General features: G+C 62.1%; 1 protein-coding gene across 2 annotated transcripts; it reads left to right on the top strand.

Annotated features, from left to right (window-relative positions):
• Positions 1-603: 603 nt before the first annotated feature.
• On the top strand, positions 604-11,512 carry LOC128814332 (glycine receptor subunit alpha-4). 2 transcript variants are annotated; one of them, XM_053990076.1, is made up of 10 exons: positions 604-752; positions 3,247-3,380; positions 3,708-3,775; positions 4,457-4,680; positions 4,815-4,897; positions 5,087-5,227; positions 5,311-5,525; positions 5,784-5,933; positions 6,761-6,865; positions 9,216-11,512. In XM_053990076.1, the coding sequence occupies exons 1-10, from the start codon at positions 670-672 to the stop codon at positions 9,501-9,503; spliced, it is 1,491 nt and encodes a 496-aa protein (XP_053846051.1). In that variant the 5' UTR covers positions 604-669; the 3' UTR covers positions 9,504-11,512. The 2 variants fall into 2 exon arrangements, with proteins under 2 accessions (XP_053846051.1, XP_053846052.1); XM_053990077.1 differs by lacking the exon at positions 6,761-6,865.
• The last annotated feature ends 1,149 nt before the right edge of the window (positions 11,513-12,661 follow it).

The raw sequence follows: 12,661 nt of genomic DNA, 5'->3' as shown, positions 1-12,661 counted from the left end.
GCACGAGGGACCGAGCTGCGGCTCCAGGGCCGGGCAGAAGGATTTAGGAGCCCGGTTTTCCCCAGCCGCTCCCCCCCTCCCATCCGACGGGCAGTTCCTCGGGGACATCCCTCGGTCCCTGCACAGCCCTCGATCCCCGCACATCCCTCAGCTCCGCACGCCCTCCGATCCGCTACGGTTCTCGTCCTCCGAGCGTTCCTTGCACATCCCTCAGCGCTGCCACATTCCTCAACCCCGGCGCATCCCTCGATCCCGCCAGCCCCGACCCCGGTGCGCCCCGAGACCCTCCCAAACCCCGCAGGGGTCGCTCCCTCCCCGCGCCCAGGAGCCCCCACGGGGGACGCGGGCTCCGGGACGGCCCGGGCCGGGCGGCAGAGGGCCCCGAGGGGACGGGGAGGAGGCGGGCACGGGGCCGGGAGCCCCCCACCGCCGTGCCCGCCTCCTCCCCGCCGCGGCGGGCGAAGCTCCGCCCGGCTCCCGGGGCCCGCAGGCGGCCGGCGCCCACCCCGCGGCGGGCGCCCGGACTATGAGGAGCGGGACCGGGCGGGGGGCGGCGGCAGCGGCGGCGGCAGCGGCCCCGGTGCGGCGGGAGAGGGAGCGGGGACGCCGCCGCCGCCGGCCGGGTCATGCCCGTGCGCCCGGGGCGGCGGGGCTGCGGGCTGCGGCGGGATGGGCGCGCTCCGGGCCGGTGCCCTCGCCTTCCTCCTCCTCCTCCTCCTCGGCTGCCTCCTGCCCCGGCGCGGCCCGCTCAGGTGAGCGCACGGCGCGGGTGCTCGGTGCTGCGCGGGGCTGCGGGACCGCTGCTCTCCGAGCCGCTCCCCCGGCACCCGGACCCCATCCCCCGGGAGCCGCGATTGCCGTCCGGCACCCGGGCATCACCCCCTCTCCGAGACAGATCTCTCCCGCGGGACCTGGGCATCCCCTTTCTGACCCGGACGAGCCCCGGCACCCTTATCCCGACCCCCAGTCCGGACCTGTCCCCGCGGCCTGACGCCCCAGACAGAACGCTCCCAGCTCCTGTCTGGACCTCCCGCAAATCTGGCCTCGCTCCCCATTCCCTAGGACCCTGACCCAGCACCCCGGGGGAACCAGCACCTTCCCCCTCCAGTCCCCCACCGCACACAGCCAGACCCTGCCTGTCCCCAGCAGCCCCTGAGGGTTCCCCTAGCCCCGGGCCAGCGAGAGAGTCTTGCCACCGTGGGAGAAAGGGCGAGCTGAGCCAGGTGATAGCTCAGACAGCTCCTTCTCTGGTGCTGCAAAGCCCCTGAGATGCCCAGATCCTCTCCTGGCTCATGGTGTTTGGGGGGAGGAGAGCTCAGGACAGACCCTGACCCAGACCCTGCGTCAGTCGGGACAGTGGATGGGTGCCCCAGGTCCCATGGGTGCAGGAACAACTCTTGGCCCACTTGGGTAGAAAATCTAAAGCTCTCAGGTCCCTTTTCCCATCTCTGTCCACCTTGGGTGTTATCTGGGACAAGGTGGGATGCGGGGGAGATGGGTCAGGAAGGGAGGGGTTGGGGGCTGCAGGACTCCTGGGCTGAGCCTGATCCCAGTCCCCCTCCCACCACTCAGCCAGTGCGGCTGGAGCGGCATGGGGGCATTTGCAACATTTATGGCAGGGAGGGGTAAAAACAGAATTGCTTCACATGCAGAAACTGCTTGTCTCAGGGCAGCGTTTTTAGGCAGACATCAGCGTTTTCCAGCCCTGCCATCCGCTGGCTTCACAGAGGTGCTGAGTTCCAGGGCCCTGCGGTGCCCAGCCCAGGGTCGGGCAGAGGCCCCAGGGCAGGCGGTGCCTCAAGTGGGGAGCTGCAGGCAGGCCAGGGCTGCGTTCCTGCCAGGGATGCCGTGGGAAGTGGCTGCACTCTGGGCATTTTGGCATCCCCCACGCAGGTCTGAGCATCCCCGGGGCTGCAGATCCGCTGTGGCTCAGCCAGTTATCTGAGCCTCTTCAAGGAGCCACCTGCCAAGGGAGCCCGGGAGCCTCCCTCCCACGTGCTCCAGGGGAGAACCCTCACCATCCTCTCCTGCTGAGGAGAGGAGGACGTGGTTCAAGGCTGTGTGGTAGGCAGAAGCCTCACTTAACTCCTTCTTAGCCTGGCCTCTTGCAGCCCTCCTTAAGGTGCCGCACCTTGCTCGTGCAGCTCCTGGCGGGGAATTTCTCCCAGCCTTTTGCTGGATGAAGGATGAATCTCAGGTACTCTCTGCTGCCCTTCAATTAAAGGAAAACCTGTCCCACTGGAACATTTTGGTTGTGGCCATTTCTAGCTGGTGAGGCTGCACATAAACCCCTCTAGGATGAATTTCACCCCCTTGAAGAGATGTGGGAAGAAGGACCACGGGGTTCCCAGTATCATTCTCTTCTTGTGATGCGGTTGTAGCTCCAAGCAGGAGTGAGATTCACCTGGGCACAGACCTGGTAGAGTTATGAGGCATTATGCAGCAGCACCAGCAGCATGCCCAAGGCTCCTTTTGTGTCCAGAGATCTCTGGCTAATTCCTCTCCATCACAGCCACATGCCTGGCAATGTGGTGAGTGAACATCTCTCGCATTGTTCCTTGAAATTATCATTATAGACTGACGGGAGGAGAGAAGCTGGCAGGCTAAGATGCATTCACAAAAATATCCCCTCCAGAGTCAGTTTAAATAAATCTCCATCGTCATTCAGAGCGCTGTGTGGGAGAGCTCATCACCATGGCTGGTGTGGAGGTGGGCTTTGCTGCTCCCCTCCTGCCACATCTCCTTGGCCCCTGGCAGGGTGTCAGAACCCACCTGTGCTCTGGACACCTCGTCACTCAGGCAGGGCCGTTGTGTGCCCCAGCCCCTCCAAGCCCTGAGTCCATGACAGGCAGCGGGTGATTGTCTGCTCACAGCTCAAGCTGGAGCTGTAGGTGAAACCTGAGAAGGAGCTTCCCTGTTTTCCCCTTCAGCACTGGTTGTGCCCTGTCCCCACCACAGCCCTGAAGCCAGGAGGCACTGGCCCCCGACCCCAAGGGATGTGGTGGAGCAAGACAGGCAAAATGTGGGCATGTGACACTCGGCTTGCTGCAGGTGAGGGGAAAAGCCACCAGGATTCCAGCAGAAGGAAGGGATCCCCCCACCATGCTGACCTGGGGCACAGGAGTGGATGCAGCACAGGCACAGCCGCCTGCCCTGGCAGCTGAGTGTCCCCACGGGATGCCAAAATGTGCCTGCAGACCGCTGGTGCCAGCAGGCAGCAGCTGACCTGCCTCCTCTGCCCCCCAGGCTGGTCTCAGGGCGGGAGGAGATTAAAGCTGGTTCCCGAAGCTCACCTCAGCCCATGTCACCCTCTGATTTCCTGGACAAGCTTATGGGACGAACCTCAGGGTATGACGCCCGCATTCGACCCAACTTCAAAGGTAAGAGGGAAGATCTGAGGGTTCAAACCTGGCAGATCCACGCTTATGGCTGCCCAAACCCAGGGGCTTTGGGGCAGGACCCTGACCCACATCCCTGTCCCAACCCCCTCCCCAGAGTCCCGGCTGCTCCTGCCAGCGCCGTGCGCTCGCTTTGCCGGGCAGCGCGGGCGGCCGCGGTGCCTGCAGGGCGTGCTGGGGTTCACCCCCACACCCCGGGGGTGGCCCCAGCGGGAGGGGACGCAGTGCGGGTCCGAGCCGGTGCCCCCGCGCGTGCCCGCGCGCGTCTCAGCAGCCGGCAGCAAGAGGAGGCTTCACGCTGTTTTCCAGGTCCACCCGTCAACGTGACGTGCAACATCTTCATCAACAGCTTTGGCTCCGTCACCGAGACCACCATGGTGAGGGTTTTGCCAGCCTCTCCCAGTGCCTTGGGGCTGGCAGCGGCTGTGCCGGGGAGCGTGTGGGTCCCAGTGCCCAAGGCTGTGCTTACTGTGACCCCTTCTCTGGAGCCATCCCTGGCACCACGGTGGGGACGCGCAAAGCCATAGCACGTGGCTGTGGCTTTTCTGGGGTCAGCTAACACAGGCTTGGCTATGTGGGTCACATTCCCCGTGCCTGGAAGAAAGAGCCCCCCAAAGGGTCACAGTGGGGCAGCTGGATGTAACCCCCTGCCATCCTGAACCTCCTTGGGTGCATGAGGAATGCTCAGAGGAAGTCCCAGGGCAAAAATGTCCTATTCGTGCTTCTGCAAAAGCCTTAATACTATCCACATGCCCACAGAGCCATGTGCAGAATGCTGCAGGCAGCAGTTACTGGTCTTCCACCTCCTCCTCCTCCTTCTCTCAGCTGCCGTGGCCTTGGCTTTTTAATTTCCCCTGGCTGCCAACAGCATGGGAAGGCTCCTGAGCTGCCCCTGCTCCATTCTTTATTAGTGGCAGGCACACAGCAACAGCGGGGCAACTGAGCCTCAGTGGTGGCAGCCCCTTCCACTTCCTCCTCCATCCCTTCCTCCTCCTCCTCGTCCTCCTCCTCCTCCTCCCACGGGGTGCTCGCAGCTGACGTGGTGCCCTCTGTCCCAGGACTACCGGGTGAACGTGTTCCTGCGGCAGCAGTGGAACGACCCCCGCCTGGCTTACCGGGAGTACCCCGACGACTCCCTCGACCTCGACCCCTCCATGCTCGACTCCATCTGGAAGCCAGACTTGTTCTTTGCCAATGAGAAAGGGGCCAATTTCCACGAGGTCACCACCGACAACAAGCTCCTGCGCATCTTCAAGAATGGCAACGTGCTCTACAGCATTAGGTAGAACCTTCCCCTCTGGTGCAGTGCCTGAGGGGGGAGGCAAAGCTTTCCTCTTGCCTTCCGTGTGGCAACTTTTCCCCACTGACTGCCCCAGCTCCAACAACTCCTTCCTTCCTTTCCTCTGTCTCTTCCAGGCTGACACTGATCCTGTCCTGCCCCATGGACCTCAAGAACTTTCCCATGGACATCCAGACATGCACCATGCAGCTGGAGAGTTGTGAGTACCTCGAGGGGTTCAAGCTGTGCTTCATTTCCCTCTTCCCATCCCATCCCCTCCCATTCCATGCCATCCCAAAAGCCGGCAGCTCACTTTTTCTGAGGGACATAAGCAGGAAAAAGCAGTTGTGCAGGGTGGGGTTGAACAGGGTACATGTCCCCATCCCATGGCTCCCTACGTCCCCTCCAGTTGGCTACACTATGAACGACCTCATCTTCGAGTGGCTGGAGGAGCAGGAGGCTGTGCAGGTGGCAGAGGGCTTGACACTCCCACAGTTCATCCTCAGGGATGAGAAGGACCTGGGCTATTGCACCAAGTACTACAACACAGGTGAGCACCCCAGGGACCTGCTGCCACCCCCTCACCATGGCCCAGGGGTCCCTCTCGCCCACTGGGGCCGTCTTTCCCTACAGGCAAGTTCACCTGCATCGAGGTGAAGTTCCACCTGGAGAGGCAGATGGGTTACTACCTGATCCAGATGTACATCCCCAGCCTACTCATTGTCATCCTCTCCTGGGTCTCCTTCTGGATCAACATGGATGCGGCGCCAGCCCGGGTGGGCTTGGGCATCACCACGGTGCTCACCATGACCACGCAGAGCGCCGGCTCCCGCGCCTCCCTGCCCAAGGTCAGTGCTGGCTGCGTGCTGGGCTCCCCCGCTGCAGCCACCCGCAGCGCCCAGGGGCAGGAGCAGCCTTTCCCTGGGAATGGCTTGGCTTGGGAGCCCCATCAGCTGGGGCACCGCACGTGCTGAGGGGAAACACTGGCTGCTCTGGCCCGTGTGCTCCCATGCTTCTTGGCAGTGGGATGAAGCTCTCAGTGCGGGGGGGGACGAGCAAGGGGGGGGGGGGGCAGTGGGTCCCTGAGCCCCCTGCCACCCCGGCAGGTGTCCTACGTGAAGGCCATTGACATCTGGATGGCCGTGTGCCTGCTCTTTGTCTTCGCCGCCTTGCTGGAGTACGCAGCCGTCAACTTTGTCTCCCGCCAGCACAAGGAGTTCATGCGCCTGCGCCGCCGCCAGCGACGGCAGAGGATGGTGAGTCCCCCCTCTCTCATGACATCTGCTCGTCCTCAGCCCCTGAGGGGACACCCCAGGGCTGCAGGGACAGTTTCTCGGCAGCCCACGGGGCAGGGCTGCGTTCCATTGCCCCAGATGGCTCCTCCGGCACCCCGGGGACCCACGGGCACTGCAGCACAGTGCTCAGCACCCATGGGTGCTTCAGACTCTGCTTAGGGTGCTGTCCTTCTCCTGCTGGGACATCCTCAGGCTCTGCTTCCTCTAAAAGTGCAGAAAAATAAACAGTGAGGATGGGGGAAAACAGCCTTTCCCCTTACCTGCAGCCCCAAAGCTGGGCTCCTTAGCGGTGACAGGGACTCACTGCTGTGTCAGGGAGGGATCTGGTGGCACCCAGGGACACGTCTGGGCTGCAGATGGGAGCGCAGCAGGATCTGGAGAGGCAGGATCCCTCATTCATGGAAACAGTCCTCCCCTCTGTCAGCCTATCACCACAGGCATCAGGCCTGCGAGAACCTTGGGGTAGGCATGTGGCTGCCCCACTCTCATTTTCTTACCATAAACAATCCGTGAGGCACCAAATCTCCTCGGAAGACGAGTACACACACACCCCCCACACACACACACAGTCTCACAGCGTCCCGTGCAACCAAATCCCTTTGGCATGTGCTGAAGACAGATCCCAGTGCCAGGGCACACTGGGGGGGCTTGTTCCCCCCACACACAGAGCCCCCGTCTCCCCACCATCCCCATCCTGGCACGCAGAGCCGCTGCCCCGGAGCCGGGGTAGAGCCCTCGGTCACCCGCTGTCCTGTTTCTGTTTGGTGCACACTGCTGGATGCCAAAAGGGCCTGAGCAGCGGCACGGCCAGCCTGGAGTCCCTGCGGCAGCTGAGCAGCCGGCACAGCAGCGAGCACACCTACGCGACGCTCTCGCAGCTCTCCAGCTCCCGGGTAAAGCACGACCCTCCGGCAGCCCCCCGTGCTTCCCCAGCCAGCCTCACCCTCCCCTCCCCAAAGGGAGCCCCCAGGAGCAGCCCGGGGTCCAGCAAGGGCCTGTGGAAGAAGCAGGCCAGCGATTCGCACAGAGTATGCGCCCGTAGGACGCGGCTGCCAATGCCTGGGCTCAGAAGTGTTGAGAGAGGGACGGGAATGGAGCAGATTTCCCTGTGGACACCCCCACTCCATGCCTCGGGTTCCCCCTCCGTAAAGCAGCAGCGGCACAGTCCCCTTTGCTGAGGGTGAGCGATGCTGAGGCTGACTGATGGCTGCTCCTGGGCTGCTGCCCAGCTCCCCAGCCATGCCCACACCTCTGGCAGGGTGAGGGCTCTGCCTCCCTGCAGGCAGGTTCCAGGCACTCCCAGCTGCCTGCAGTCACTCCAGCACAGGCAGCTGCTCAGGGCACACGAGCACTTTGCAGCTTGAGGCACAGGGAGAAGTGTGGGGCAGGGCAAGCTCCCAGGATGCTGGGAGATGCAAGGTGTCAACCACAGCTCCAGGGAGGAGATCAGGCCTGGTCACCCTCACCTACTCTACACCATCATCAGCCCTTGGATGCCAGGAGAGGAATCTTTGCACCCTGCCTTTCACACATGACTCCTGGAGATCAAGACCCACCCAGCCAGGGCAGGGAGGGGGAGGCTCTGTCCAACCCAAGGACCATCTGCTGGCTTAGAACAGAGCGGAGTGCAGCTGCCCTGTGGTGGAGGCTGCAGAGCCACCCGGGGTGCTGCTGGCACAGCACTGGATGCAGACAGGAGCACCTCAGGGTGCTGCTCAGTCAGAGATGGGAGCAGCTCCTGTGCCTGAGAAAGCAAAGCCCGGGTAAATGCCTCCCACAGATCATCCAAATCCAGGCTCAGGAACAGGCTGGGCCTGCTGGCTCCCCGGGCTGGGGGAGTAGCTGCTGGTGCCCAGAGCACACAGAGCACCCAGGTTCCCCATCCAGAGTGGCTGCAGGCACTCAGCCTGAGGCAGAGAAATAAAACTGTACTGCAAAAGAGAACTAACCTCAGCAATCTGAGCCACTGCTGCTCCTTCCACTGTAAAATCTTGCTTAGCCTGTGGATTGCTGAAATAAAAGATGCCAGGGTATAAACTCTGCATGAGAGCCCCCGTGCCAGCCAAGTGCCTGCAGGGGCTGACCTCAGCAAGCAGCCTCTGTGTCCTGGAGGGCAGTGCCAGCCAGAGACGGTGTTTGGGATCCTAAACAGCACCCGGACACAAAGTGAGGCACTGACCTGCAGCAGGCTTTGGAAAAAAGGACCCACTGCAACCAGATACAGCACCAGCAAAGGCAGAGGGGAGCTGAGCTGAGCCACAGAGACCAAATGAGTCCAGGGGCTCAGCAAAAAGCCAGATGTGCAGCCTGTGCTTGCACATGCCCATCCCTCATCAAATCTTTGCACACATAACCCTCTCCAAAGCTAAAACAAGGCAAGTGGCTAACAGTGCACAGCTGTTGATGGGGACGAGTGCAGGCACTGCTGGCCAGCCCCCGAGGCACCCAATCGGTGTCCTGAACAATGGCAGTGGGCTGCGGCCAGACTCTCATGGCAGTTTTGCAGCCTTGATCGTGAACATGCAACTCCATGGGCACATTGCCCTCTCTGCAGCCTCTGCCAGCAAGGGGGGAGAGAGGGTGAGCAAGGGCAGAGAGACCAGCAAGGAGTCCAGCTCTCTCAGCCTCCCTCCTCTGCTGCACCAGGCAATCTCTGCCAAGCAGCCATGGGGAGAAATGAGGGCCTGGGTTCTTGGAGGGACTGGGGTGCCCTGCAAGCCCTGGTGGTAGCCAGGTTCCTGCATCCCTGCCCTGCTCTGCCCCAGCAAGCTGCCTGTCCCCTCCTATTCACCATCAGTCACAGTCACACTTCCACCCCACAATAAACACAGCACGCTCACAGCAGTGCCTGGACACCTCAGCTCCCTGCACCCCTGTGTGCCCCCTTCCACCAGTTCACCTCCCATCCCTCTGGCTGCCAGAGTCAGGCTTCCCAAGCCTCGGAGCTGGAGCTGGGAGGAAGCTGGGGGGATGTGTGTCAGGCTGCCAGGGCCGGGCTGCCTTTGAATGCACCCTGAAACACATGCTGGATGAGAAGGCAGGGGCTCGGTGCTCACCCCGCACCCTGTGCACAGCACTGCCAGCCCCGTGCTCCTGCCTGCATGGCTGGGGCTCTCTGACAGAGTGCCCAGCCTGGCACGGGCACTCAGCACCCAGCACCACAGGGCGTGTAGGACGTGCAGCCGCAGCCCTGCAGCACCAGCACCCGCGGGCGCCCTGGCTGACGGCCTTTCCCTTCGCCAGGAGGAAGAGCTCAGCCGCGAGAGCCGCTTCTACCTGCGAGGCTACGGGCTGGGCCACTGCCTGCAGCCCAAGGAGGGGGCTGGGGAGGGCCCCGGCGTGTACAGCCCCCCGGCAGCCGGCGCCCTGCTGCGGGAAGGGGAGAGCCTCCGCAGGCGCTACATCGACCGCGCCAAGCGCATCGACACCATCTCCCGAGCCGTCTTCCCCTTCACCTTCCTGGTCTTCAATATCTTCTACTGGGTCGTTTACAAAGTGCTGCGCTCAGAGGACATCCACCTGGTGCCCTGAGGCTGGAAAAGTACGACTGCCTCTTGGTGTGACCCCCACAGTGTGCCCAGGTGCCACAAGCTCAGCCAGAACTACGTTTCCCTCTGTCCCGGAGCGGTGGCACAGCTGGGCTGGGCCTCAGAGCCTGGACATGTGGCAGCCCCCGTGCCCCACTGGATTCTGTGGCACAAAGTGGGGGGATCAACAATCACAGGTCCCCATGGTCAACTGGAGAGAGGGACCCCTCCTGCTTCCTGCATGGTGTCACCCCCAAGTCCCCCGGGATGCTGTGCTGTCAGGGCACAGGGAAACAACTACTCCCCAGGAATGCTGTGCTGCTGGGGGAAGCCCTGGGTATCCAGGGGCACAGGAGAGCCCCGGGTACTTTGGCACAGCCAGTGGCCAGAAAACATCACCTTCTAGAAAAATACCCTCCCCCTCTCCACACCTACCATGTTAGGCTGCTGTTTCTCCAGCCTGCATCACTGAGCTGTGAGCGCCGAGCAGCCAGGGTTTGCACTAGGTGCAGGGACTGCATTAGGCTGCAGTCCTCTCCTCTGGCCTGGAGCTTGGTTGCAGGGAAGAGCAGGCAGCACCCTTGCCTGCACCTGGACTGTACAGGGTGCTGGCTATGGCCCCATAGCCCCCTGCCCAGCAATGGACAGGGCCCCTGCAGCCCCAGCCAGCTCCAACGCAGAGCAAAGCAGCAGGTCGGGGATGCTGCCCTCCCTGCAGAGCTCAGAACCGCCCGTGATGCCCAGGGCTGCAGGCAGGATTGTGGCAGGGACAGTGGGCAGGAGGCTCTGTTTGCTCCAAGGAAAGGCCAGCCCTGAAGCAGGCAGCAGGCAAGCTCAGTCCTACTGAAGGGGCCCAGATGGCCACTGCAGTTGCAGATGGGAGTCACTTGGCACTGGGGAGAAGGCACTGCATTATCAGCAGGGTAGGGCTCACAGCCTATCTTCCAAGGGAGATCTTTTGGGATGAAAGCAGTGGGGAAAGATTGGCCAATCCTTTTGGAGGAGCAGAGTGAGTGGTGGCATCCCCAGACAGCTACATTCCCACAGCACCACGGTGCAGAAGAGAGATGGAGGTGAAAATTGCCCCATTCCTCAGCCCAGCATCCGGGTGCAGCATCCCCTGGGCAGGTTCATCCCTAATTTTCCTCCACTGGAGAGGAGAGCAACTGGAACACCGACAGGACAAGCTCAGCAAGGCTTCCAGCCCTCCAGACCTGGATACCCTCCATGCTTTGCAGGAAATAAAAGCAGCAGGTGATGCTTAAGTCCTTCTGAGAGGAGTGTGGTGATGCTCTCCTTTCCCTCTGCCCACAGTCAGCCTGGAGGAGGTTGCAGCCCAGCAGGCCCCACGGCCATGGGTGCAGGAGAGGGCCCAGAGTCTTCCAGGCAGGGCAGGATGGAAATAGGATTCACTCCTTTCCTTGAAGGCTGTGGTGCCCCCATGGCACAGCAAGTGCTCCAGTGACCCACCTGCCATGGCAGAGGGACATGGGCAGGAGGCCAGCACTGCCTTCTGAAAGCAGACCCAGGCAGACACCCCTGCCGTGATCCCTGGCCTGGCTCCTCAGGCACCACTCATCACCCTCTTCCTCGCGGGGCTGACCGGCAGCATCATCCTCTGAGCCACCTGAGCCCCACAGAGTGCTCAGCCACGTGCACCCATTTCACAGATGGGGCAAGCAGAGAACTGGCCCCAGGCCACCCCATGAGGGGACTGAGGGACCCACAAGGACAGGCTGAGCCAGCTCCATCCCATTGCCAGCACTGTGTGTGCCTCACCTGCCGTGGGGTTCCCCATGGGGCCCCGCCCTGTGTCCACGCCAGACTTGCTTTTGGGGAGGCTCCATTTGGAGGCACCCTCAGCTCCCCCAGCACCCGAGGCAGTGCCAGACAGGGAGGTACCAGTGTCTGAGCAGCACCCACAGGCCCTGGGCGGCCACACCAAGCTCCAGCAGTGGTGGGTTTTTAAACAGCATCGATCTTCCTACGCAAATAAAGCTTCCTGGGATTTTCGGCGCTGTGTGCTGGAGATTTGTCTCTGCCAAGAACACTGCAGCCAGCTCCCACTCACGGCGTGGGGAGGGGACAAGGGCACAGCTGCCCTGTGGGTTCAGGAGCCCTGACCCACCACCATACCCATATAGATATCATTACCTCTCCGCGGGTGGTTTTTCTGACATAACTGATGACCGTCACATTGAACTCCCACATGGGAGATGCCAGGAGGGCTGGGCAGGAGCCCCCTGCGAGCCCTCAGCCCCAAACCTCATCACTTTTTCTCCCCACCCAGCTCTGTGGGGTGCTCCCCACAGTCACCCCAGCCCTTTTCACCCACCCAGGCTTGGCCAGGGGACAGGACCCAAGATGAGGCGGAGGAGGGGCCGGGGGGGTTCCAGCTCTGTGGTGGAGCTCAGACACCCGAGCATGTGCAGCATCCCAAGGGCAAACCTCCCTGTGTGGCCCCTCAGCCCCTTCATTCCAGCTCGCTGGGCAGGCGCCAACCTTACAGAGCTGCCAGCTGTCCCGGGGGGCTTACGCCAGCCCTGCAGTGCCACCCGGGGCCGGGGCTTTTGTCCCCAGCTGGTGCAGGGGTGGGCAGAGCCCGCAGCTGAGGGCTGAGCGCCCGAGCAAGCATCAATCTCCCTCTGTGCTCCCGGCCAAGTTTCACAGACCAGCTCTGTTGGTACCTCGCAGCCCCATCGCCCGCCCGGCCCCACCGAGGCCTTCTGAGGCAGGGAGGAGAGAAAGCAAGCTGCATCCACACCGGTTTGGTGCTGGGGTTATTCTTTAGATGGGACAAATAAAGCTTCCCCAGGGTCTTGCTGCTGTCCCCACCCCAAACTGAGAGAGAATGCAGCCAAGGGGAGAGCTGTGAGGTATTTCACACCAGTACGGTGTCCCCACTTCTTTCACTTCCTGCTCTGGAGTCAGGACATCACATCTGGGCACTTCAGTGTCTGCTGGAGACAAACACTGCAGTCAGCCCTGAGCCATTCAGCTCCAGGAACCAGCACATTTCAAAAAAAAAAAAAAAAAAAAGAAAAATGTAAAAACCCAACACATCCCTCCCAAGCCAAAGCCCCTGGGTCGCAGGCACTGCTCACAGCAAGGCAGGGAGCTCATTTCTGGCATCACACTTGAAAAGGCATAAGGGTAGCACCA

This window comes from Vidua macroura, chromosome 14 (genome assembly GCF_024509145.1).
Source record: "Vidua macroura isolate BioBank_ID:100142 chromosome 14, ASM2450914v1, whole genome shotgun sequence".
In the NCBI taxonomy this organism is placed as follows: domain Eukaryota; kingdom Metazoa; phylum Chordata; class Aves; order Passeriformes; family Viduidae; genus Vidua; species Vidua macroura.
Note: the sequence above shows the minus strand (reverse complement) of the source record. Positions and strands in the feature narration are given on the sequence as shown.

What these genes read in the sequence shown, in the direction of transcription:
- LOC128814332 (XM_053990076.1), top strand. Translation starts at nt 670, where the DNA reads ATGGGCGCGCTCCGGGCCGGTGCCCTCGCCTTCCTCCTCCTCCTCCTC. An exon ending in CCGTCACCGAGACCACCATG is followed by an intron (nt 3,776 to 4,456) that starts GTGAGGGTTTTG and finishes CCTCTGTCCCAG; the next exon opens with GACTACCGGGTGAACGTGTT. An exon ending in CCCGCGCCTCCCTGCCCAAG is followed by an intron (nt 5,526 to 5,783) that starts GTCAGTGCTGGC and finishes CCACCCCGGCAG; the next exon opens with GTGTCCTACGTGAAGGCCAT.